Source organism: Chroicocephalus ridibundus, unplaced genomic scaffold (genome assembly GCF_963924245.1).
Source record: "Chroicocephalus ridibundus unplaced genomic scaffold, bChrRid1.1 SCAFFOLD_26, whole genome shotgun sequence".
In the NCBI taxonomy this organism is placed as follows: Eukaryota; Metazoa; Chordata; class Aves; order Charadriiformes; family Laridae; genus Chroicocephalus; species Chroicocephalus ridibundus.
The window spans coordinates 2,829,052-2,856,154 of record NW_026961775.1 but is presented as its reverse complement, the minus strand read 5'-3'; the positions used below and the strand labels follow the sequence as shown (position 1 = coordinate 2,856,154).

Below are 27,103 nucleotides of genomic sequence, written 5' to 3'. Positions count from 1 at the left end.
ATCCTGGGGGACTTGTGTCCCCTTTTTCCCAAGGCCTGTCCCCCCAGAGCTCACCCCCTTCATCCCCCCATTCCCTCAGACCCCCCTCCCCGGGCCTGTCTCCCCCCGACCCTCCTCTTGTCCCCTCAGACCCCCCTCCCCGGGCCTGTCCCCCCCCGACCCTCCTCTTGTCCCCTCAGACCCCCCTCCCCGGGCCTGTCCCCCCCCGACCCTCCTCTTGTCCCCTCAGACCCCCCTCCCCGGGCCTGTCTCCCCCCGACCCTCCTCTTGTCCCCTCAGACCCCCCCCCCCGGGCGTGTCTCCCCCAACCCTCCTCCCGTCCCCTCAAACCCCCCTCCCCCGGGCCTCTCCCCCCCAACCCTCCTCCCGTCCCCTCAAACCCCCCTCCCCGGGCCTCTGCCCCCCAACACTCCTCCCGGTGCCCTCACACCCTCCTCCCCGGGCCTCTCCCCCGCGGGGGCGGGAGGGAAGCGGCGCACGCGTACTGCGGGCGGGCAAGATGGAGGCGCCGGTTGCCGGTTGCCGATGGAGGCGCCGGGTCGGTGGATTCGGGCCTGCGCCCGGCGGGTCCTCGTTGGAGCCGGGACTGGGACCGGCACCGAGGTCGGGGCCGGGGCCGGGGCCGGGAGCGGCGCTGACCCCTCTGTCCGCGCCCGCCCCCGCCGCACCCTGTGGCCGCTCCCGCTTCGCCCGGCCCCGCTGGGAAAATCCCGGCGCCGAGCAGGGGCGAACCGTGCCCTCGGGAGGGTTGAATGCAGCCCGGGCGGGGGCAAATACAGCCCTGGGGGGTGGCGGGGGGACAGGTTGTGCCCTGGGTGGGGTAGATCCTCCCGGGGAGGGTAGATCTTGCCCGGGGGAGCCGTGTGGGGTGTGAATCCGGGCCTGTGGGGCGGGCCCCGATGGGCCGGGCGGGGCTGGGCGAGGGCGAAGGCTTTTGCGTGCTCTCCTCGCCCGCGGGGAGGTGTCCTGCCCCACAGAGAGGTGTTCTGCCCCGCGGCGAGGTCTCCTTCCCCCCCGCCCCGCCTCCATTTCCCCCCAGCCCCATGGCGAGCTCGCCTGCCCCACAGCAAGCTTCCCCACCCCACGGCAGGGACCCTGGGCATCCCACCCTGCGGGGGGGGCTCCTCTGCCGCATGGCAAAGTCTCACCCCCATGGCAAGCTTTTCCCACCCCGTGCCAAAGCCTCCTGCCCCACCGTGAGCCCTATGGTGAGGTCTCCTGCCCTGCCCGAGCGTCCCCATCTGCCCCGCAGCAGCCTCATCTGCCCCACGGCAAGCTTCTCCATCTTGTGGCGAGGTCTCCCACCCCACCATGAGCCCCACAGCGAGGTCTTCTGCCCCACAGCGACCTGGTCTGCCCCACAGAAAGCTTTTCCACCCTGTGGCGAGGTCTCCCATCCCACCATAAGCCCCATGGTGATGTCTTCTGTCCTTCGTCCTCCCCCGCCTGATGAGCTCATCCACCCCATGGCAACTTCCGTCAGCCCCACGGCACGCTTTTCCACCCTGTGGCAAAGTCTGTGAGCCATAACAAGCTGTTCTGTCCCACAGCAAACTCATCTACACCCCGGGAAGGTTTCCTGCCCCACAGTGAAGTCTGCTGCCCCATGGAGGACCCTGTGATCCGCATACCCCCCTACCACTATGTCCATGTGCTGGACCTCAACAGCAATGTCACCCGTGTGGAGGTTGGGCCCCACACCTACATCAGGCAGGATCACGAGAGGTGGGTGCTATGGGGCAGGGGGGCACCTATGAGTTGGGGGGGTCCGGTTCCCACCTCTGGCAGGACCACAAAGAGTGGATGCTATGGGCCAGGTGGGGATCTGTGGGATGATGGGTCCTACCCCTGTGTCTGGTAGGACTACAAGATGTGGGTGCTACGGGGCAGGGGGTGGATTTCCATGGCTATGGGGCAGTCTAGACTTATAGGTGTGTGGGGTCTCTGTAGGGCTGTGGGGGATGTTTGGGGGGCTCTGTAGGGTCATGAGGGGCTTGAGGGGATCCGTAGGACTGTTGGTGCCCTTTAGGGCTGTGGGGGATGCTGGGGGGCTCTTTAGGACTATGGGGACTCTATGGTCCCTGGGGAGCATTGGGGTTGTATAGGGCTGTGGGCAGTGTTTGGGGGCTCCGTAGGGCCATAGGGGCTCTATAGGGTCATGGGGAATCCATCATGCTGTAGAGGGCCATAGGGGGGCTATAGTCCTATAGGACTGGGGGACTTGGGCTCTATAGAGCTTTATAGGGCTTTGGAGGATCGAGGGGCTGGTGGGCTCTGTAGGGCCCTGGGGGCTCTATAGGGCTGAGGGGACCAACGGGGGGCTGCCAGCAGGGTGGTGTTCGTGCCCAGGTGCATGGTGATGGTGCTCCGCTGGCACTACTGCGTGGTGCTCAATCCCATGGCGCGGGGCCCCACTGGGGCCGTGGTGATCAATGGAGCGGGACAGGCCTGTCTGTGGCATGCTGACCTCGATATCCACCTGGCCCAGGAGCCCTTCCCCCTATACCCTGGCGAGGAGATCAAACAGGTACCTGTAGCCCCTATAGCAGCCCCAGGGCTCCCCACAGCTTCTGTAGCCCCTCCATGGTCCCCTATAGGCTCCATAACCTCGCTGTAACACCGCCGTAGCCTTCCATGGCCCCCCATAGCCCGTGTAGCTCCTCTGATCTGTCTGTCGTCTTTCAGAGCTCCTATAGCCCATATACCTCCTGATGCCCTCCCCATAGCTCCTATAGTTTCCTCATTGCCCCCCCATTGCTCCTGTAACCTCCCCCCATGGCCCCCTATAGCCCCCAGCATCTCATCCCTCTCCCTGCTCTGAACCCATGTACCTCTCCCCAGGTTGTCCCTGGAGCGTTCTCTGTTTCTCCATCCCCAGGCTGTCCCCCACATCCCCCGCAGCGAAAAACCTGTCTCCCAGTCCCCAGGGTTTCACCCCCCATGTCCCCCACTGTCACCCCTGTGCCCCCTTACCCTCGCAACCCTGTCATGACCCCCATGTCCCCACATCCCCCATGGTGACCCCCCAGATGCATCCCCACGTCCCCTGCTGTGACTCCCCCATGGCCCCCATGTCTCCTACCGTGCCACCTGTGTCCTCAGAGTGTCCCCAGGGCATCTTCCAAAGTGCCCCACGCACCTTTGTCCCCATGTCTGCCATACCTCTGCTGTGACACCTGTGTCCCCAGGGGATTCTCCCTCAACCCCGTGTCTGTGTGTCCCCAGGACATCACCCCACTGCAGATGGTGCTGGCTGACACTGCCCTGCGCCTGCGGGCCCTGCTTGACTTCACGGACGAGGACGGGAAGAAGTTCTTGGCAGGAGACGAGTGGCTCTTCGAGGGTCCCAGTGAGCACAGGGGGGATATTCCCTTTTGGGGACACCTGGGGGACCCATGGGCTGATGGTGCCACCTTCCCACAGACACCTACATCCCCCGTAAGGAGGTAGAGGTGGCCGAGACTCTGCAGGCCACTGTCATTGGGCACAACCAGGCCATCCACCTGCGAGCACGCAAGGAGTGCCTCGACCGCAACGGCACCCGCCACATCACAGGTAGCACCTGGTGACAGCCCGGTGGCCTCCTGGGTTCAGCCCTTGCTCAGTGGCCTTGGTGTCAGCTGGCATGATATCACCCTGTACCATTGGTGCTACCCCTGGGCACCCATGGCACCCCTCTGTTGCCTGAAGGCACCCCTGGCGTACCCTGGGACACCCCCACCCCATACCCCTGGGACCCTTTTCTCACCCTCCAACACCTCTCGTACCCCTCTGTCACCCTCCAGCACCCATGGGAGCTCGACATCATCTAGCAGCACCCCTGGGGCTTCCAGCACCCCCATCCCATCTCCTGGCACCCCCAGCACCCCCTTCCTACCCCACAGCATTCCCCGGAGCCCTGTCCCATCCCTCAGTGCTCCTGGGATCCCCAATATTCCCAACCCACCCCCCATAAACCTGCTCCCACCCCACAGCATCCCTGGGATCCCTAGTGCCCCCATCCCACCCCCCCATAAACCTCCATCCCACCCCACAGCACCCCCAGGATCCCTATGGGACCCCCCCACACACATCCCTGGGATCCCCAGCTCACCCATCTCATCCCCCATAAATGCCATCCAGCCCTGCAGCGCCCCTGGGACCCCATCTTATCCCCCAGCACCCACAGGACTCTCAGAACCGCCAGAACCTCCAGGTCCCAGCACCCTTAGCATCCTCCCATCCCACCCTTCGGACCCCCCAGCACCCTCAGGGCTGCCATCCCACCTGTAGGACCCCTTGCCCCCAGCGCCCCTAAGGACACTTGAGATCCATAGGACCCTCAGCACCCCTAGGACCTCCGTGGCACCCCGTGCTGCCTGTTCCCCAGCACCCTCATGACCCACATCCCACCCCAGCACCCCTGGGATTCCCGGTCCCCTGCCTCCCCAAGCCCCCCAGTGTCCTCAGCTCCCCCAGCACCCATCACCCTGCTCCCAGGTGAGGAGTGGCTGGTGAAGCAGGTGGGTGCCTACCTGCCCGGTGTCTATGAGGAGGTAGTGGATGTTGTGGACGCCTACATCCTTACCCGACAAGGTACCGGGCATCCTAACCCTCGCCTCCTGGGTGCCCACGGGTGATGAGGCCCCTCTGGGCTGGGTTTGGGGGTCCTGTGCACCCATGGGTGACAGGAGCCCTCCAGGATGGGTGAAGGGTCCCATCACCCCCTGATCCACCATGACCCTGACCCCTTGCACCCATGGGTGACAAGGACCCTCCAGTGGGACCTGGGGATCCCTCCAAGCCACTGTGTTCCCGTGGCCCCTGTGCCCAGTGATGAGGATTCTCCAGGAGGTCCCATCCCCTTCACCCATGGTGTCCCTGTTCCTCCTGCCTCAGTGGATGATGAAAAGCCTCCAGCCCTCCTGCAGCCCACCATGACCCCTTTGCTGCTGCACCCATGGGTGATGAAGACCCCCTGGGATAGGTTTGGGGGTCCTGTGCCCCCTCCACCCGCCGGGGGATAAGGATGCCCAGGATGGGCATATGAGTTCTGCTGCACTCATGGGTGACAAGGACCCTCCAGGGGGTTGTGCTCTCTCCACCCACCCCATCCCTGTCCCCCTGCATGCACAGGCGATGAGGTCCCTCAGGATTAGGTTTGGGGGTCCCATCACCCCGTCTCCCTGCACCCTGGTGACAAGGCCAGTTGGGGCCACCTTTGGGTGTCCCATCACTCACCATCTCCCCCTGTGTTCCCTCCCTGCAGAAAGCCCTGCACCTGCGGGCAACGTGGACCTTTGAGGATGAAGAAGGTCGGGTGCGGCGCACGGGGGAGGAGTGGCTGGTGACCCAGGTGGAGAGCAAGGCCTACATCCCAGAGGTGTTTGAGGAGGTGGTGGCGGAGGTGGCGGTGACAACGCTGGGCCCCCAGCAGTACTGCATGGTGCTCGACCCCGTGGGGCCCAATGGGCAGCCCCAGCTGGGCCAGCAGCTTGTTGTCAAGGTGGGCACACAAGGGTGGCCCCTGGGGACCTGCAGCTGGTCCCAAGGGACCTAATGTAGGGTCCCATAGGTATCAAAGGTGGTCCTGAGGGGCTTAAGATATACGATGTACCACTACTGTGTCACCGGGGAACCCTAAGGTGCCCCGAGGTACCCAAATGTGGCTCCCAGGACCTGAGAGTGGCTCTAAGGGACACCTGGATGGCTCTGATGGAACCTTCTCTATGCCTAGGTGTCCTCAAAAGTCTCAAAGGTGGCTCCAAGGGACTCCAATGTACCCCTGAGGTGTCCCTAAAAGTTCTTAGGGCATCCCTGAGGGATCCTAACGTACCCTTGAGGGCCCCAGTGACCACAGGTGGCCCTGATGTACCCAAATGCATCCCCAAAGGTCGCAAAGGTGGTCTTAAGGTACCCTAAAACACCTATGTGAGCCCTGATGTCTTGCTGAGGGACCCTAAGCTTCCATAGGAACCCATGGGTGGACACCGGGAACCAGAAGAAGCTGGCCCTGACATACCCCCAAAGGTCTTGAAGGTGGCCCACAGGGACCCTAAGACATCCCTGAGGGACTGTAATGCACTCATGTCCCTGCCCTGTGTGCTGCCATGACCTGATGTCCTTCTCCCCTGTGCCACCGTGTGCCTGTGCTCTTACTTCATGTTCCACTGTGTCCCCATGTCCCCACAGGTTTGCCACATCTCTGTCCTGCTGGTGACATGTCCCTGTGTCCCCAGGGGGAGAAGTCCTTCTTTCTGCAGCCGGGCGAATGGCTCCAGGCCGGCATCCAGGATGTCTACGTGCTCTCTGAGGATGAGGGGCTGCTGCTCCAAGCGCTGCAGACCATCAAGGACACCAGTGAGGTGGCCCAGGGGACACCTGGGGTTTCAGGATCCCCTGGGAGAAACTAGGGGGGGAGGCCCAGTGAGCCTGGGATGACTGGGGCAACCAGAAGTGGTTGGGGGACAACGGGGACGACAGGAGGGGGATGGGACCCAGGAGTGATTGGGGGTCATTGGGGACAGTTAGGGCACCTGGGGACAGTTAGGGTACATGAAGGACTCCTGGAGGATTATGGAGGCCCCAGAGGACACCTGTGGGGACTCCTGTCCTCATCCCTGTGTCCCCAAGCCAGGTGGGTAGCAGAGGGCCACGGGGGGAGTCCCTCCCACACAGGGAGGGTGTCCCTGTCACCATGTCTTCAGGCCAGCTGGTGGCAGAGGGCCATGGGGGAATGTCTATGTCCCCGTGTCCCCATCCAGGGGGTGGCGGGGTCTCTGCATCCCCAGGCTGGTCACTGATGCTATCCCTGCGTTCTTAGGAGGGGAAGGAGGTGACACAGCAGGCAGGTGACCGCTGGCTGGCCTGGGGGCCCCTCGAGTACGTGCCACCGGCTGAGGTGACCGTGCTGGAGCGCCGCTGGGCTGTGGCCCTTGCTGACAACAAGGGCATCTACGTGCGTGACATCCGCACTGGCAAGGTGCCCGCTCTGGCTCCCTGTTGGTCCCCTGCAGCTCCTCGTAGCCCCCGATAGCGCCCCCCTGGCCTTTGTGGCTTCCTGTAGCTCCTTTACAGCCACCTCGGTGGCTCCCCGTAGCCCTGTTCCTGCTCCCTGCAGCTCCCTAGAGCTCCCCAGAGACTCGTGGAGCTCCCCATGGTCCTCTGCAGCTCTCTATAGACCCCCTATAGCACCTCGTAGACCCCCATCATCCTCCATAGCCCCCCTACAGCTCCTCCACAGCCCCCCATAGACCCCGGGAGCTCCCCCCTAACCCCTAGAGCTGCCGAATCCCACTGTAGCCCCTTGTAGCTTCCCGTAAGCCACATAGCTCCCCATGGTGCCCCATAAGTCCCCATAACCCCTACAGCCCACCATAACCATGCAACCCCCCTTAGCCCCCCATACCCTTCCCCATGCCCCCAGTTCCCATGCCAGCATTCCACATCCCTGCCAGTGCTCCCCACACCCCGTCCCAGTGCTCCCAGACCACTCCCGGTGCTCTCAGTAACTGTATACCCCATCCCGGTATCCACTCGCTGCCTCCCACCACTCCCAGTATTCCATGTATGCCATCCCAGTGCCCCCAAACACAGTTCCAGTCTCCCAGCCTCCTTCTCAGTGCCCCCAGATGCACCCCCCCACTTCATCCCAGTCTTCCCAGTACCCCATATACCTGCTCCCAGTGCCTCCAAACCCCATCCCAATGTGCCCCCAGTACCCCACCACCACATCCCAGTGCTCCTGGTATCCCTTACACCCTCTCCCAGTGCCTCCGCACACCCTCCATAACCCCTCCCAGTATCCCCCACACCCCTTCCCGGTACTCCTGAACCCCATCCAAGTGCTCCTGTTGCCCCCCAAGCCACCCAGACACCCCCTTCCAGTGCCCCCAAGCCCTCCAGCGGCTGTCAGAGCCTGGCAGCACCCTGAGGTGGCTCTGGCTGCGGGTGCGGGTGGTGATGGGCCAGACCTACATGCTGACGGAGTCCGAGGAGCTGTGGGAGAAGGAGCTGCCCCCTGGGGTGGAGGCGCTGCTGGCCGCAGCCCATGGAGACATCCGCGGCACGGACATTGGGGTCCAGTCTTCCTCCAGCCCGGATGCTGGGGTCCCCCAACGTGACTGCACCCGCGCCATCACCTACCAGGTGCCCCACAATGCTGCCATGCAGGTCTACGACTACCGGGAGCGGCGGGTACAGTGAGCACCTGTGGTTCTGGGTGCGGGGGAGGAGGGACGTTGGCAGGGCATGGAGGATGTAGTGGATGTACGGGGGGCGTGGGAGGAGGACGTGGGGATGGAGGGGACACCGAGGAGGGTGCTGGGCACCCAGGTGCAGGTGATGTTGCTGTGACCCCTGTGCCATGGTGTGTCCTTGGCATGTGACCAGTGTCTTTGGCATGTCTGTGGCCGGCTGATGCTGGGCCCAGCACGGGCGGTGCTGAGCCCCAGGGAGCAGCTGACGGTGTGGGGACTGGTGCGTCCTTGGCATGTGACCCATGTCCTTCACGTGTTTTTGGCATGTTGCAGAGTGGTGCTGGGTATAGAGTTGGTCGTGTAGGGCCCTGGAAAGCAAGTGACGGTGCAGGGACTCTTGTGTCATGGTATATCCTTGGCTTCAGTACAAGTCACACTGGGGATCCCAGGCTCCAGAGACCAGGGGGAGAGTCTGGAGCAAAGAAGATGTACCCTTGGTACATCTACACCTAAACAAATGTATAGGTCCATGAGCCCTAATGGGATGTAACTACAAGTGCTGAAGGAGCTGGCTGATGTCATTAAGAGGACACTCGATAATCTTTGATCAATCATGGCAACTGGGACAAGTGTCCAAAGATGGACACTTGCCCATGACGGGGGTGGGGGCTGCCACAGAGGCGTCAGGCCGGATCCGGGAGCCCACGTGAGCCTCTGGCTCCTCTCCGACGTGGTTTCCCTTGCTCCGCTCTCCCCAGTCCTTGCTCTGCTCTCCCCAGTCACTGCCCCACGGACCCCCCACGACCCCATGGGCTGGCTGCAGGTGCTGCGCTTGTTAGGAAGGGGTTCAACAAGCAGGTGGGACGGACAGCGCTGGTGACACCTAGGGCACGGCGTGACCAACCAGCAGGCGTGGTGGGCCCTTTTGGTCCATTTTTCCACTACTTGTTCTTCCCCAAATCCTCTGGATTCTTCCTTTGGATCCTCTGCGAAACATCTTGCGTGATGCCAAGACGTTTATCCCCAGCATCCCTCGAGGTGTCCCATGGGTGTGCTGGCCCTAACTCACCATGACAGGTTTCTACCTGCACCGTGGGGCTGAGGCCCTTCCCAGGACAGGAGCCTGGGTGGGCTGCACCTTCCTTTGGGTTCCTGCTGCTGTGCCCTTGCCTCTGCCCTCCTCTGGGCTTGTGAAGATGCGTGGGCCCATGAGTCCTGTGGTGGGACACAAAGATGCCGTGGGGTAGTTTTTGGGGAAGGGAAGGGTCCTCCACCTGCCGTTCTCCGTTGAGGGTGTGCAGAGGTTTTATCACACCAGCTGACACCCCCCCGCAACTTCCAGGTGTAACTTCCAGCCTCTCTCCTCCCAGGTACACCTCCCACCAGACCAGGCTGCTCCAAGCCCCGTCCAACCTGGCCTTGAACCCCTCCAGGGATGGGGCGGCCACAGCTTCTCTGGGCAACCTGGGCCAGGGGCTCACCGCCCTCACAGCAAAGAATTTCTGCCTGAGATCTCATCTAAATCTCCCCTCTTTCAGTTTAAAACCCTTCCCCCTCGTCCCATGGTGCCCCTCTCTGATCCAGAGTCCCTCCCCAGCTTTCCTGGAGCCCCTTTAGGGACAGGAAGAGGCTGGAAGGTCTCCCCGGAGCCTTCTCTTCACCAGACTGAACCCCCCCAGCTCTCTCAGCCTGTCCTCGCAGCAGAGGGGCTCCAGCCCTCCCAGCATCTCCGGCGCCTCATCTGGCCCCGCTCCAACAGCTCCATGTCCTTCTGATGCTGGTGTCCTGCAGTGGGGTCTCCCCCGAGCAGAGCAGAGGGGCAGAATCCCCCCCCTCGCCCTGCTGCTCACGCTGCTCTGGATGCAGCCCAGGATGCGGGGGGCTTTCCAGGATACCAGCGCACAGTGCCAGCACATGGCCAGCTTTTCACCCCCCAGCACCCCCAAGCCCTTCTCCTCAGGGCTGCTCTCCATCTCTCCCTCCCCAGCCTGTGCTGAGACTGCAGCTTGCCCTGACCCGGGTGCAGGACAGGACCCTGCACTTGGCCTGGTTGAGCCTCATGAGGTTCACACTGACTTCTTGAGTGTGTCCAGGTCCCTCTGAACGGCATCCCGCCCCTCTGGCAAATCACCTGTGCCATTCAGCCTGGTATCACCTGCCACAAGACGACGTGTGGCGTCCTCCAGGCAGCCAGCCCTGACCTGCAAGAGATGCAGGTGGGCATGGCTGCATCGCGCTTGGGGTCGGCATGTGCGTCACCAGGGTTGTCTACAGCACCTAGGTGTAAACTGGACTATCGGTCAGTCTCCTCAGTGCCCATGATTGCATATGCCCGTCTATCTAAATAGATGCAATAACTATTCAAATAGGTAAAGAATCAGCAGACCATAAAGGGCACTCTTTGAGGCAGAGCTCTGAAGAGACACTGTGAGTCCTTCAAGAGGCCAGGACAATACGAATATGGCAGCCTGGGACAGGCAAGGCTGCCACAGCTTCACAGCCTCAATGTCCATCCAGCAGTGAGGCTTAGACGTGTTGTATGGGGTTCACCTGGGGAGGTCTGGATGGGGGGCGCTGCAGGGGTGGCCCCGGACAGAAGAGACCAGGGGCTGCCCACACATCAGGTGGAGCCGGTTCCAGATGGCTCCAAAACAAACCCCCCACCAGGACCCACAGCCAGGCACAGAGCCAGGAGACCCAGGAATCCCGGCTACCCCATTGCCCCCGAGCCACATGGGACCCCCGCCCCCATGCAGGCTCTTGCTGCAGCCACCAGCCCTGCCCAGCCATCTCCCAAGAGGTTTCAGAACTCCTGGGGCTTGGCTCAGGGCTAACGAGCCCTATGCCAACAGCCATGAAATAGCTCCTGAAGACCTTCACAGTGAAGACGCTCCCATCAAGAGCAAGAACACACTCCTGCAAGCACAAGAATGTCCCCTTTAAAGGTAAGGGAAGTAGGAGGAGCAAGACACCCCCTTGGCTTAACTGTGAGCTTCTGAGTCTGCTCAAAACCAAAAGAGAAGCGTTCCAGAGATGGAAAAGTGGACAAATGCCCATTGAGAACTACAAGGGTGTTGCCAGGGCGTGCAGAGATGCAGTTAGAAAAGCAAAAAGCTCAGCTCAAATTGAAAGTGGCCAGAGATGTCAAAAACTACAAGAAAGGGTTCTTCGGGTACACGAACAACAAGCTGAAATGGAAGGAAAATATTGTCCCGCTGTTAAACAGCAGAGGTGAATTAGTCACCAACACTGGAAAGGCAGAGGTTCTCAGCACTTTCACCTTGGTGTGAACTTGGGCCTTGGGAACAACAATTCGGGTTGATGCAAACCCAAACCCACCGCCAGTGAAGGAAGAGTTGGTGGGTGAACTGTTACAGGAGCTTGACCCCTGCCAATGGATGGGCCCTGACAACATCCATCCAAGGGTGTGAAGAGAGCTGGCTGATGTCGCTGTGAGGCCGCTCTCCATAATCCTTGAGAAGTTGTGGAGACTGGGGGACATCCCAGAAGACTGGATGAAGGCTAATGTCTTCTACAGGAAGGGCTTAAAGGAGGATCCAGGAAGTTATAGACCATCAGTCTTACTTCAGTCCCTCAGAAAGTTATGGAATGAATGCTCCTGGGGGTGACCACAAGTCAAATGAAGCACGTGATTGGGAAAAGCCACCACAGATTCACCAAGGGCAAATCGTGCTTGACAAACCCGATCACCTTCCACAACAAAGTGACCTGCTCGGTTGATGTGGCGTGAGCGGTGGACATTGTCTGCCTGGATTTCTCCAAGGCTTTCAACACGGTTCCCTGCAGCCTCCTCCCAGAGAAACTGATGCTTATGGTGGTGGTCAATAGTTCCTTCTCGAACTGGCAATCTGTCACAAGTGAGGTCCCCCAGGGATCGATACTGGGGCCAACGCTGTTTAATATCTTCATAAGTGAGCTGGAAGATGGGATCAGGTGTACCCTGATGAAGTTTGCTGATGATACCAGAGTGGGGAAGTGGCCACTTGGGAAGGGAGAGCCACCCAGCAGGAAGCCCTGGATTGGCCGAGAAGAGTGGGTTAACAAGAACCTTATGAAGTTCAACACGGACAAGTGTAAGGTCTTGCACCAGGGAAAACATAATCCAGGAGTGCAGCACAGGCTGGGATCTACCTGGCTGGCGAGAAGCTCTGTGGACAGGGACTTGGGGGTCCTGGTCCCACTCTACTCATCACTTGTCAGACCTCACCTGGAACACTGTGTTCAGTTTTGGTCCCCGCTATACAAAACGGATGTGGACAGGCTGGAGAGGGTCCAGAGAAGGGCCACCAAGATAATCCAAGGACTGGGAAGCCTGGCATGTGAAGAAAGGCTGAGAGAACCGGGTTTGTTCAGCTTTGAGAAAAGGAGGCTCAGGGGAGACCTTACCACCATGTTCCAGTATTTAAAGGGTCGCCACAGAGAAGATGGAGGCTCCCTTTTTACAAGGAGTCACGTGGAAAAGACAAGGGGTAACGGGTACAAGTTACTCCTGGGGAGATTCCAACTGGACGCAAGAGGAAAATTTTTCACTGTGAGAACAATCATTCACTGGAATAATCTCCCCAGGGAAGCGGGGGATTCCCCATCATTGGATGCCTCTAAGATTCAGATGGACCATCTTGTCTAGACCGTGCTTTTGCCAAGAAAGGTTGGACCAGATGATCCTTGAAGTGCCTTCCAACCTGGGATTGTATGACTCTGCGATAATTCTGTGATTCTGTGAAGACACGGGTTCAGTGGAACCCTTCCCAGCAAGGCCAGCAGCAACTGGGGGCACTTCTGGAGAGGTGAAACCACCATCTAGGAGGAATGGCGATGAGCAAAGTCCCACAAGGCTTGGTGCCGCCATGTGCCCTCGAGTCCTCCTTCACACAACCCTGCTGCTCCTCTGAGTGTTGGGCGGTGGTCAGTGTGCGAATGGGATCAAGGAGGGTAAACCAAACTGGCATCCAAGAGGTTCACCGGCCCCTCAGCACCATGACACACACCCGCCTTCAGGCCACAAGCCCCAAAACCTCCAGCTGCTGGAGGCAGGGAGAGGCCAGCAGAAGGAAGAACAGTCCTTCTGTGCTTTCCTTGAAGTATTTTAAATTCGGTACGGTAATTTTATCCTGAAGACGGTTTTTCCGTTCGTGCCACACAGGAAAAAAAAAATGCCGTGACCAAGCACCGTTCTTCCAAATGCGATGATCTGGATGTGCCGTCTCCAACACAGATCCATGGAAAGGTGACCCAAGGATGTCCCACGTGATGCAGCAGGTGTGAACGAGCACACAGACGCACACACATGAGCGTACGTACACACGCACACACTAATGAAATCGAAGGAGACAGCTGCTGTGGTTTTGTTTCGTTGTTGAGCTGTGTAAAGGCTTGAGAAGCCAGCCCTGCGGCTCTCAGTGTCGCAGCCGCTCCGATCTCCAGTTCCTGGAGCAGTCGCAAAGAAAACAGGATCACAAATGGCTGTAGGAAATGAGAAGCTTCATGCTACATAAATTTTGCAACAAATTCATTCAATTCAGTAGCAAGTGGAGAGACAATCTGTAGTCTTATCGGGAATGTTTTTTAAAGTTTAATTGGTTAGAGAACTAATGATAAGTACCTTAAAGATCACAAAAGACTGAACTGAAAATGCCAAGTCAGACCGTGAAAAGACCAACTTTGAATCCTGTCCAATTGTGTCTGATAGAGTGCTCCTCTACAGACCCCCGTGCTCGGCACCTCTGAAGATGCCAACACAAAAACGCACAGAACTTGGGTCAAAAAACCCGTGAGTGTTACATCATGATACGTGTGGTATGATGCGTCACGGGCATCAAAAGAGACCCTGACGAGAAAAGTTGTGCATGCATATGACTTGGGCTCTTCAGTCACCGCAGAAACCAAGACATTCACAAATCTGATACAGTGTTGGACAATTTGGGAAAAAAAAAAGAAAAAAAAATCTGAATTCTAGCTGTATGAATATTTTATGAATACAAAATACGTAACAGGAGATTGCAACGCCAAAACATCTACGCGTAAAACAGCATCTTCCCTTACAGATGCATCTTTGGTTGGCAGGCATCCTCAGTGGTACGCGCGTTTTGATTATATTTCAGTATCTCACTGCATCATGGTAAAAAATAAGATGCTTGGTAAATTAATGGATGCTAAGCTGGACTATTTACTGCAAGAACTGCCAGTTTTACCCAAATAAGAGGGGTATGGCTCCTGCAATCGGATCCCCTGGGGGAGAGCGGCATTTTCCCTGTACTCCTGCTCTCTGGGACACGGGCAGCAGAACGTGGGGAGTTCCACGTGCGGTGCCAGCATTGCCTACACAACAACGCCTGTCCCCAAAATACGGTTCTGAGGGGCTGGGGGAATCAATCTTTCAGAAGAGATGCATTAAATTGTAGATCACTAACTGGGGGGGGAAAAATAAGTGCTTTTTTATTCAGAAAGCAATACGTAAAAATACGCCTCAGAAAAGTTCATTTTTCGTACTAGGAGTAGAGATAACCAAGCAATAAACTTCACCACCATTCTGTAAAAGCTCCCTGAAGTAGCCCAAGTACGAAATTAAATAGAAAATAAGTCTGCTTTGAAAACCAGCTTGTATCCAGGCGGTTAATGCAAACATCGTGTTGCAAATCAAACCAGTTTATTGACCCCAGCAGGGAACTGAGGCAGTGCAATCAAAAAGGTTTAGGCAAAGAAAATAATAAGGTTTTATTTAAAGACAAGTGAAGGACGCCTCCATTCTTTTTGAGGGGGTGGAAGGAAAAAAGAGATGTAGAGATGCCGCTGCTCAGCCCAAGCACCGCTTACAGCAGGACTCTCGAAGCCCGGCCCCAGCGGAGAGGGCAGGAGGATGAAAAAAGAGGGGAAAAAAGACCCAGAAAGAGAAGGCAACGCTGCTGCTCTTCAGAACACCAGTGGAGCATTTACATGTGGCTTGTGCCACATTTTTTTCTTCACCTGACACGGCAGGCAGGGACTATTTTAGCCAGGACGTCACACACTGTCTCCCTCTCCCTCCTTGTGAGTGTAGATACCGAAAGCTCCCAGTAAAACGCACGGTGCTTGTTAAGATCTAGACGCTGTCTGAAATAAATGTGTGCATTTGGTTTACATGGCAAGGTTTTGGTGGCAGGTAGGGGGTGGGGGGCGCAGGGGTGGCTTCTGTGAGAAGACACCAGAAGCCTCTCCCGTGTCCTACAGAGACAGTTCCAGCCAGCTCCAAGGGGGACCCGCTGCTGGCCAAGGCTGAGCCCATCAGCGAGCTGGTGGCACCTCCATGGTAATGTATTTAAGAAGGGGTAAAAACTGCTGCCCAGGAGCTGGGAGGAGTGAGAATGTGTGAGAGAAACAACTAAAAAGGCACCAAGGTCCGTGAAGAATGAGGAGGAGGAGGTCACAGAGCAGAGGTTCCCCTGCAGCCCATGGTGAAGACCATGGAGAGGCAGGTTGTCACCCTGCAGCCCATGGAGGTCCGTGGTAGAGCAGAAATCCACCTGCAGGCCATGGAGGTCCGTGGTGGAGCAGATATCCACCTGCAGCCCATGGAGGATCCCACGCCAGAGCAGGTAGATGCGCTCCAAGAGGGCTGTGACCCCATGGGAAGCCCACGCTGGAGCAGGCTCCTGGCAGGACTGGTGGACCCATGGAGAGGGAGGAGTCCACCATGGAGCAGGTTTGATGGCAGGACTTGTGACCCCATGGGGGGAGCCACGCTGGAGCAGTCTGTTCCTGAAGGACTGTACCCCATGGAAAAGACCCACGCTGGAGCAGGTCATGAAGACCTGCAGCCCATGGGAAGGTCTCACACTGGAGAAGGTCATGGAGGAAGGTCTCCCATGGGAGGGACCCCTCGCTGGAGCAGGGAAAGAGCGTGAGGAGGAAGGAGCAGCAGAAAGAACGTGTGACGCACTGACCGCAACCCCCATTCCCCATTGAGGAGGAGGTGGAGAAATGGGGAGTGAAGTTGAGCCTGGGAAGAAGGGAAGGGGAAGAAGAGGGGAAGGTGTTTTAAGACTTGCTCTTATTTCTCACTATCCTACTGCTACAATTAATTAGCAATAAATTAAATTAGTTCCCTCTGCCTTCCCCACCCATGGAGTCTGTTTTGCCCACGTCGGTAACTGCCAGTGCTCTGTCTGACCTCTCGATGTTGAGGGCAGCTGGCAGCCAGCAAAGGTCAGCCCACCACAATGTGCTTCTACCCACGCTTTAGAGTGCACTGCTCCGTGTATTAGCACATATTACCACCACTAAAACTCTTTCAATTAAGAAACAAAACATTTCAACCAGACGTTTTGCCTCTTGAACTTAGCAGCCCTGCATTAAAAGCCACCCCAAGCTGCCGCCAGCCTTTACCAGGACACAGCACCTTGTGGGCAGTGGTGGGTTGACACCTCCTTGGCTTCGCCACACAAGCCCTACAGAGATGACAACGGGTGGCAGCTCCTCAGCAGAGCCCTGAGCAGTGCTGCTCCCTCCCAGCCCCCACGGAGGAACCGACTCTCGGGTCAGACAGACCCGGCTTTAAAAATTCCAGCATCGGGAACTTCAGTGTCACCGCGGAGCACGGGATGGGAGACAGCAGTGCTGGTCCCCTGCCGAGTCCCACACCGACACTCCCAGCTGCAGTCAGGCTCCTGAAGCTGGCAGTAGACCTTCTCCGCTTCTCAAACACAACCGAAGACTGAGAACAGCAGATTAATTACTGCAAGGTTTCTACATATGAAAGCTCAGAAATATCAAGAAATACATTTAACAAAATAGTAGAGGCAGGCAATAGCAATGTGTTCTGCACCACAATGACACAAATGTTTTAACACACGGTGGGAAAACAGCGGGAGATCGGCGCGGAGGAGTGTTAACATGCTCGAGTGACTTGCAGCTGAGGTGTCGAAAAACCCCATACCTCACACTAATGATCATTTAGCCTTGTGCGCTCGCCAAGTAGAACATCTGTGCTTGGGTACCATCGGCCTGCGAAGGACTCTGAGGCACCTCATCGAACCTGCCTGAGGTTCCTGCCCTGCTGCGGGAAAGATCAAAGCACAGTGGAAAACTGGGCCTGCTTCTGTCCCTGAAATACAGGGGAGAACAGCAGATTCCATCACTCTCTAACAAGGACCGAGCACCACAGTGCCTGTGTTCCCGCTCGCATGCCTCCGCCTGGGGGCTGCTTCCAAGATCCCCCAGTTTGCAAGGCATCAGGATTATATTTACTCTTCGCATTTCATCCCTGGTTTTGTAGTTGTTCCTGCGCCCTGCCTGTGGCGGCTGACACACACACACGTTGGGCAACTATTTCTCAGTTCATTTTAAAAAAAAAAAAAAAAAAAGTGATTTTGTTCACTTAAGGTGTGACGACCCTTTACAAATTCAGTATTCTTTAAAGATCTGATGTAAAAAAATGCATGAATATTCTTAAGTTTTCTGTTCGTACACATACTTACTCTCCTTTAACCTGTAGATCTTATACAGAGGCCTTTAAAAAAAATCACAGCTGACTTAGGAAATGAAGTTAACCAGACCCGCTCCAGAGAAAACCTCCAGTAATATTAATGGGATTTCAACCTACCATGGTCTACATTGTCATGTAGCATTACCCACATATTAATTCCCACAGTCTCTCCTTCTATACCAGAGGCTCAGAAGAGGATTTTTTATTCCTACACATGGAAAAAAATCTGGCAAATTCTTATGCACTGTGAGGAGCAGCACTTGCAAAGGTAACTTGGAGTTACAAAAAAAAAAAAAAAATAAATTAAAGTTTCTGTTTAAAGTCTAGGGAACACCTGGCCAGTGCTCTCATTCCATGCACACAAAGCCTACTGTAACTTTTTTTATTTAAGCCTTGATTTAGATGAGATATTAGGAAGAAATTCTTTGCTGTGAGGGTGGTGAGCCCCTGGCGCAGGTTGCCCAGAGAAGCTGTGGCTGCCCCATCCCTGGAGGGGTTCAAGGCCAGGCTGGACGGGGCTTGGAGCAACCTGGGCTGGTGGGAGGTGTCCCTGCCCAGGGCAGGGGGTGCGAGTAGATGTATAGAGATTATTAGCAACTCCTTCCCCTTTGCAGTTATCTTTACCTTATATTTCATCTGGAATACCACCCAGTCTCAAAAAACAACGTGCAAGATGTAAAGTAAGAGGCAATTTTAAGGCTCCTGAAGACAAAGAGGACTCCAACCTTCAGAAAGCAAGTGTTTTCCATGGCTAGTTTTATTCTTAATTGCCAACATGTTATTAGATGTTGTCTTAAATGCCATGACAGCAGAATTTTAACCCAGCAAATTTAGGATCAACACTATATAACAAGCCACTCTCCTATAGACACTTTCTCTGGAGTGCTAAACATTAGCTAGTTTCACTACATACACGCACACTCAAGTATGCTTTATTCAAAATATCAGGGAAATCTTGTCTGAGGGACTTCAATCAATGAAGACATTTATCTACACTTATTGAAACCATAATTTTTGTTTTCACTGGTTTCACACCATCAGAAGAAACAGCTTGTGTCTCAGCGTGTAAAAGCCATGTCAAGCATGAATGGGAAGAATACGCAAGCGTGTGGCATTAACGCAGAGCTTAGGTAGGGCTTTTTTCAGATTCTTTTGAAGTACACTCTAATCCATCATCAAAGCACCTTCGTATAAAGACAGATGATGGTTAATACAGTTGGTATCACAGGGATACAAAAATTAAGCCAATCACACTCTTGCTTTGACTTGAATATTCAGAAAAACATCCAAAGCCCCACATCTGGATACAGATTAGAAAGGTTTCTAAACCTCGTATACAACGAAACAACACGTTACGCTCCGATGATTAGAACAAGCCTGTTCTACACAATTTCCAAAGTGACAAAGCCCAGGCCAAAGTTTTGCTCTACTACAGTAACATAAACACATTTAAAAAGAGAATACGGTAATGGTTTCGGAGATGACCTTCTAGCAGTCAAACCACGGCAAGAGGGCAGACACCTTTTCTCTCTGTGAGACAGCTCACGCTGTGCCTTTGTTCTTGCAGGGCATCTTCTGGCATACGAAAGACAGGACTGACAGCCTTCATTTGTTCTTCTGAAAAGAGATGGTCCAGCAATTCCCAACAGGTTGTGAAATGGAACCACCTGGGAAAAGAAAGTTTGGTTCATCTCCAAAAAGCCGTCCAGCTGTCATTTGTACAGGATGGAGCTTTTGTCAGCAAGAGAAACACAAACCTCCATGGCTGAAGATGCTGCTGCAACTGAATAAACTTTTATTTGTCTTGCCTGTCAACACCCATCAGAGCAATTTCTGTGGCATTTACAGCCCTATGATATACTCAGAGACACCTGTAGATCATTTGCTGTAAGACAGCTTCCAACTCTGCCTTCAGCAGGAAGCACTGATGTGTCCCCAATCACACCTGATGGCATCAGCAGCAGAAGCAAAGATAACCAAGGCTGAAAAGGTAAATTTGATCACCTCCAAGTGCCTCTTCCCCAAATTCCCCGTTTTCTCTTCAGCAACAGCATAATGTTCTTTGATGGTCTCCGACTAGAGCTTTCCTGGAAACCCCCGAGGGGAGCAGCAGCCTACTGTGCTATAGAACTGGAAGGAAAAAAATACAAGGAACAAAAAAAACAACCCCAAAGAGGCAGCAGTTATCTGGCATCCCAGTGTTCCTTCACCACATGAACCTTCCCCAGAAGCAACTGTCACCACACAACTGCACGAGGCTACTGAAAGGCTCACGAGCTGAGCATCCCGTCAGTGGGGTTCATCAGTCATTCTACAAAATCCTCTCCAAAATCCCCCACGGGGTCGGGTTGCAGGGTGCGTCCTGCGTGTGCAAGTGGAACTGCTGGATCTCATCGCAAAGGCTGTACATCGCAGCAAGCCGAGGGGAATTACCGTGTTACAACCAGACAGGAGCCCCCACCATTCATCACAGAGGGTTAAAACTACACTGGCACAACAAGTCCTGCCCCACAGGGGTCTGGCAAACACAGGTACGGTGTGTATGTTTACTTGTTCCTTCCCAGAACCAATACGTAGCTATAGAGGAGAAGTATAAAAACATAATAATTAAAGTCAGTACACTTCCGGAACAAGAAGACAAGCTTCCCTGGTACAGATGGGATGCTCAGAGAGGGGCATGTTCCCCACTGGCAAGTGGGCAAATGAAGTTACTAATTGCAGACTCAGGCTCTGGTGAGCTGTATGTGTTTTCAGGGAAGCATGAATGCCGAGAAGATGCATCTACAGCCGCATCACGTCCCGCTCCTCTCTGCAATTCTTGTTTAAAAGCAAATACAAAAGGAAAAACCTGCTAATAGGCACAACTACTACACTAGGTTCCAAGCTACTTAAAAGACAGAAATCTTAACAGTCGAATGGTTCAAAACCTGAAATACAACCACAATTGTCAAGTCAAAAGACTACGATCGAAAACTAATCTAAAAAAAAAAAATAAAGCAAGCAAAAACCTAACAGGATCTGTTAGGAATGGGTTAGTGCAGGAAGAAAGGGAAGACCTGTAAGCACCGATGTTTCTATGGCTGCGCCCACTTCCACAATAGATATGACAAGTAAAAATAGCACAAAACGCCTGCTAAATATAATATGCAAAAGCCCCCAAAGGTGCCTGCATTAGGTACGGAAGAACTCAGCCAACTTGGTCTTCCAGCAAGACAGAAAGAGCTCAAGTTTAATGCCAAGACCAGAAAAGCATCAGGACTTCAGATGTTAAGCTTTTCTTAGGGCATTCTGAAGAGAAAATGTTTGTTGGGTTTGGGTTTTTTTTTTTAATGAGTCCTCAGAAATTTAAAAAAAAAAAACAACCCACAATTTTTTAACTCCCCCCAAACCCTTCCGAAGTGACAGTGCAGAACAGACACCCCCTGCCCCACCAGCGCGAGGAATGTATCAGCTTACAAAGGAAGAGAAAACTGCATCAGTTGTTTACACTCACGTGGAGAAAGGACAAGACATGGACAGCTGTAATAAAACCAGCTACAATTTCCCCCCAACCTTTGACAAATAAACCGCCAAGCGTTCTATAGAAGTGCCACTGAGATCTCATAACACTTTTATCTGGCCAGCACCCTTGAAAGACGTGATCTTAATCCGCCACTTTACTTGGACCATCTCAATGACTTCCACTTCCTTTTCATCATGTCACCCCAAAATCTTCTTCCTCCTTCATCAAGACAAATGGCAGTGAGAGGATTTCTGCACTAGGTGGGCTGGCATGGAGCCGACCCTGGGGCATAGGGATTCTTAACAGCAATTTCTGACTCATTTAGATCAGGCAAAAGCACCAAGAGCTGAAGACTAATTAACCCACCATGGTCTCTAGTAGCTTACAAATTGTTGGGTTTTTTTTTAAAAATAATATTTTTTACAGAGATCTTTTAAGTGGCCTCATGAGAAGCCATTTTCATGGTTTGTGTTTTGGGAACCAGAATTATACAAGGAACAGCACCTGACTCCAGTGTGGGATGTTGCACTTATTATCCAGATCCAAAATTACAGAAGTAAGCTTGTACTGAAAAAATAAGTATATTTAGCAGAGTAAATGCAGGAAGATCTAGAAGCAGTCCTGCACACATGATGCAAAACAAGCACACATCTCACCTTTTAGTTTCAAATTAGTTTTACTTTTCCACTGGATTAATGTTGCTTTTGTATGGAAGTTCCAGTTACACAATGCAATTATAGAATGGTAATGTTTAACTAATATATTACATTAGTAGAAAGTTTGGAAAAAAGATCCTAAAAGATAAGCAGAGCACTACTCTCTTCTTCAAAAATCCCCACAGCAGTACTAAACTGCTTCCTGGAGGCTGGATACAGCCTTAAGACGATTCTGCATCCAGCCTGTGGTTTAATCCTGTCCATTCCTCTGACCCTAAGGCTTACGGAGGAGGGCAAGCTGAAGGCCAAATGGGCTCTCTGGCAGAAACAGGTTAACCCCAATTGTTAACATTCACGGAATCTTCAGAGTTGGAAGGGACCTCTAGAGATCATCTAGTCCAACTCCCCTGCTAGAGCAGGATTGCCTAAAGCACATCCCTCAGGGCTGCATCCAGGCGGGTCTTGAAAATCTCCAGAGAAGGGGACTCCACAGCCTCCCTGGGCAGCCTGTTCCAGTGCTCTGTCACCCTCACTGTAAAGAAGTTTTTTCCGTGTATTTGAACGGAACTTCCTATGTTCCTATGTTCTAGATTCCTATGTTCTGATTCCTGGCAATCCCACATAGATCAACCACCAGGCTCATTTACAACATGTCACATAATACCTAGGCATCGACAAACCCCTCCATCTTCCCTGGGAGACAACCTTTGTGGTGCTTCTGGCCACATTTCAGGCAGTCACTAAGAAAACACAAATTGCAGGAAACCACAGTATTGACCAAAGGCTGCTCACAATCCCCTGATAAGAAAACACCCTCCAAAAACCCAAGCAAAACCCAAAACCCAAAGCAACCGCCAACAGGGATGTGCATATCCAAGAACACTGCAAGAACATGTAATATTCCCACATTTTTGAACTCCTGTGCAGGCAAAGCAGTTGTCATTTACAGTATTCTAAGAGGTATGTGAACATGCCCAACAAATGTAACCCTTCCAGGAAACACCAACTGCGAACACAAAAAGGAATGTACAACCCCAACAGAAAATACAGTATCATCATTGCTTTTTTCCCCCCCTAAAAATCAAATCTGAAAAGCTGACTAGAGTTGCCTGTGTCTCAGAGTAATTCTAGAGCTAAAGTGGTGATGGACATCAACTTTAGATCAGATAATACATGCCAACACTCATCACTGACCCAGGCAGGACACCTCCCTTCTGCCCTACCCAAGGGTTTCCAACACAACACACTTTCTTCCTAAAACAGGACGCTACCTGCTTTATTTGTAACACCATCAATATATTTCTTTCTTCTTGAGATGGGACAAGAGATACATTACACAGGCCATCAAGCCACTGGTTGGAAGCACTGGAGCCTTTCGGGTATTGTTTTTCACCATGGTTTGCATGAGAAAGAAAACTGAAGACAGACTAGATGGAGACAGCTTTGGTGAAAACAATAAAGCTCAGACTTAGTCCTTTTCTTCGTTTGGTTTCGTTGTTCATGGCTTTTTTCCCCCCAGGGGAAGAGCACACCAAATAAATCAAGTGCACAAAAGCCTGGTATAATTCTTAAGTTACAGGAAAAAAGCAGATTTGAGGAAGACAACCTAAGAGCTGACTACCACAACACTTTTGTATAGTACTAAAGCATAAATACACAACACACACAATTTATAGGTACTGCATAAACAAATTGTTTATATAAACACCTGTAGCTAACAAGTATTTCAGGAAGACCACTACAAAATTCATGAAGAATGCAGACAAAATTGCCAGTAAAGCAACACTGAAAGCACAGCGTTCCCAAATCTGACAATGTTTTTTAGATGAATCTTAAAGTTTTGCACATTGCATGATTCCTTTTTTCCAATAAGGTCCTGACAGAGTTTTGGCCATCGGTGTCCAACAGCACCCAGTTCATTATTCTGCAATCATCAGGATCGTTAACCAAAAGCGGTCATTTCTACAGTTACCCCATTACATTTACCTGGGCATGACGAGGGTCGACACAGGAGGAGCGCCATGACCTGTGCTGTCACTTCCTGCACCACGTTTGTGCTGACAGGATTGGATGAAGGCCAGAATTCCATCCGTCTCCCTTCCCTGCAGCTGTCCCAGGAGATCCATTGCTGCCTGCCCCCAGGAAACACAGCTCCTCCTCAAATACCGCCACACACTGTGCCCCTGAGCAGGGCTTGGCTTCAGCTCTGAATCAGAGAAGCACAGCAGTGAAACAGAGACAAGGAAAGCCCTTCCTCAACATTTATGAAGTTCACGGTGCCTCCAACATTTTCCAACACGTCAACAGCTCAGATGTGCTGAGCACTCACACACGACCTGCAGCACGCACACAAACATACACACACATGTGCATGCAGACACCCGCGCTACCGCATTTCCTTCCTCCCCTCTGGTTGCTCCCACCGTCGGAGGGGGCACGAGGAAGGGAATACTCATACACTGATCTCTCTCTCTCCTGTTGTCTACCTACACACTGTCCCAGTTTGAACTGGGAAAGAGTTAATTTTCTTTGCAGTGATTGCTGTGAAAGGAATGTCAAGAATGCATGTTGCTTTAATTGGTGGTAGGCAGATGTTTATGTACTTTTCAAGGACACTTTTCAGCTTCCCACAGAAGCTGAGAAGCAGCACAGACAGCACAATGGAATATTCCCTTCCATAGGCATCGTGCTCGTATCCAGATGGGGGCTGGCCGGGGGCTGTAACCCACAATCACTGCTCAGGAAGGGACCAATTCACCAGGTGGCGAGTACATCATTATCCTTAGTGCTACTTCCTTTTCTGTTTTTGTTCTATTGAACTCTCCTTGTCTCAACACACAAGCCGTTTTTTCCCTTTTCCTTTCCCCTCCTTTTCTCCCTGCCCTTCTGCAGGAAGAGGGCGGGGCTGTGTGGTCCTGGCTGCTGGATAGGATTAAACCACCACAACTACCCACAAGCATTCTTTCTTGAGTCAGTACTTAAAACCTGCATGTTTTCAGCACAGCAACAACAACCATAAGCAAGAGTGCCTCCAGTTCTTCTGGGACACCAAAAACAACTGCAGCTTTCTCTCCCCCAGACATAAGCAGCTATCCACCCTTCCCGCCTCCCGGAACTGCAATCCAGTTGTTGTGGTTACATCTGGTACCCCACACCTTCAAAGCCAACACTAGTGGCAGCGGTTTTCAACTCCAGCAAGCACAGAGCAGCGCTGCGGCCACACTCAGAGCTTTCTCCTACCAAAAGAGCCAGGAGGAAATACAGCTGCAGTCTCCTGGCAGGTAAAGGAGCACCAAGAAGCTTGCTCCCCAGGTCTCAGAGTCATTCTAGATCCAACCGATCATCCTCAGCTGTCTGCTCAGGTAATACATGCCAACAGCCATCACAGACCCGGGGGAACGAACACAGCAGCTCCCATTTGTGTGTCACAGGGGACAGCAGGGCAAGAGAGGAGCAGCTGGGGACCCACACCCAGCCCCCAACTCCCAACAAGGGCCTGAGGCTTATTCCTCTAGAGAAAAGCATGGCTGGGCTGAAACAAGTCAATACTCATGTAGTCACCTTTCCTTCTCCCTCACAAAGCTACACAGGGCACGTGCTTCCCCAAAGAAACATGCTCGGGGCAGCAGGCTGTCTTATCAGGTCCTTTCGCAGCATTGTCTTGCAGCGCAGAGGGAGAACCTTGTAGCTATTTCTCCTAAAACATAAGAGAGGAGGGAATGAAATACATACTATTTAATAACAATAAAAAGACATTTAGATCAGCATTGAAAATAAGGGACAAAAAGCTAAACTCCAGGTTTTACACTGAACGCAAAAACTAAATAAACAGTTTCCCTGCACCATTTCCTTTTCCAGCCCCCAGAGAGCTTCCTCAAGAACTGACACATACACACAAGTGACCTGAGGGTTTAGGGCACATAAAAGCAAACAATTCCATTCAGCTGGGGATACAGTCAGACACGCATCCCCCACATTCCCCACAACTCAACGAGCGTAAGCTGCTAACAGCTATGCCATTTTAGCCTCCACTGGCTAACTGCAGAGCTGGGGACTCCCAGGGAAACTCTGGGGCACAACTCTTGGCCCACCTGAAATGGCCACAGCTCCCTCAGACGCCCGGGCACAAGTGGAAACCATCCCTGGTTTTAGAGCAAGACTGACTCCAGTTGCAAGTTTTCTTCGGCATCCTCACACCTGGAAGCTAAACCCAAAACACCACACACGCAGACGAACCACTGCTCAGCACGCCCGCACCAACGGAGCTCTCGTGACACACACTGGCAGCAATTAATTTTCAAGTCAGCATTTCGACTTCAACCCAGAGACGAACTTTGAACCAATGCAATTTTGGGGCAAAACTGATGCAAGGCCTTTCTCCTTAAGAAATCCACAAACTGAAAGCAACAAAACACACACTCTTCTCTGCGGTATCAGGTATCACCCTCCTTCAGTTGAGCTTTTATCGCTTTTCAGAAACAACACAAAGCCACTGTGCGCTCGGCACATCAGTTTCAGTGCGCTAACAAAAAGGGTGCTGCGAATAATGAGTCATTTCAACACTCAGCATCAAAACAGCCAGCTTTAGTGCCGCAAACATCCACTGTCAGAGTCTTGACTGATGAATTCTGCTAGAACAGTAACATGAGGGAAATACAGTAGATTTGGAAGAAACCCTATCCCCACGGAAAGACCGAGTTGCTAAATATTCATGCTACAGCTGATAAACACTGCCTGTGGTCACACAGAAGTTCGTCATGGGCACAAACTAAATTACCAGCAACCACACTTGACGAGCACAGGAAGTTCTTCTCTTTCTCATTCCCATACAGCAAGACCAGTGTCCTTCACAGCCAACAGTCACAACTGATGGCCATTAATAACCAAACACAAAACATTCCCTAGGGACTGGCATAACTGGTACATCAGCCAGCACTCGCAAGTGCCCAAAGGATTCCTTCCTTAGGAGCAGGACGATTTATTTTTCATGCAAGAGACATGAAGTTTAGAATCTTTCAGAAAGGAATGAGAGACCCAACTCTGTCCTTTGCAAAAGAACAAGCGTTCACAGATAATATGTAAGCAAAGAGATCACCCAAGCAAACTTCAGTTCATAGGCTTACACACCTCAGCCTCGTCACTGTGTTTTAAACATCTAAATGTAACCCATTTGTGGTCAGCAAGCAACTCACCTTCTTTGGTTAACTTCTTTATAGATTCAACAATTTCATTTACATCACGGAGACATCAGAAAGGAACTTGGGGGGAAAAAAAAAACACAGCAAAA

At 53.3% G+C, this 27,103-nt stretch overlaps 1 protein-coding gene and 2 non-coding genes across 3 annotated transcripts; 1 reads left to right on the top strand and 2 right to left on the bottom strand.

Annotated features, from left to right (window-relative positions):
• The first annotated feature begins 471 nt into the window (after positions 1–471).
• On the top strand, positions 472–17,504 carry LOC134509686 (major vault protein-like). Its single transcript, XM_063322267.1, has 11 exons — positions 472–538; positions 1,551–1,725; positions 2,332–2,527; positions 3,226–3,349; positions 3,424–3,555; positions 4,480–4,575; positions 5,253–5,485; positions 6,219–6,344; positions 6,803–6,961; positions 7,845–8,175; positions 8,936–17,504. Exons 1-10 carry the CDS (start codon positions 526–528, stop codon positions 8,100–8,102), a joined length of 1,512 nt encoding a protein of 503 aa, XP_063178337.1. The 5' UTR covers positions 472–525; the 3' UTR covers positions 8,103–8,175; positions 8,936–17,504.
• A 5,422-nt stretch (positions 17,505–22,926) lies between these two features.
• Positions 22,927–23,011, bottom strand: LOC134509763 (small nucleolar RNA SNORD45). The gene has a single exon (XR_010069418.1). It is a non-coding gene; the product is annotated as a small nucleolar RNA SNORD45 (small nucleolar RNA).
• A 2,114-nt stretch (positions 23,012–25,125) lies between these two features.
• LOC134509769 (small nucleolar RNA SNORD45) lies at positions 25,126–25,207 on the bottom strand. Its single transcript, XR_010069423.1, has one exon. It is a non-coding gene; the product is annotated as a small nucleolar RNA SNORD45 (small nucleolar RNA).
• Positions 25,208–27,103: the final 1,896 nt, after the last annotated feature.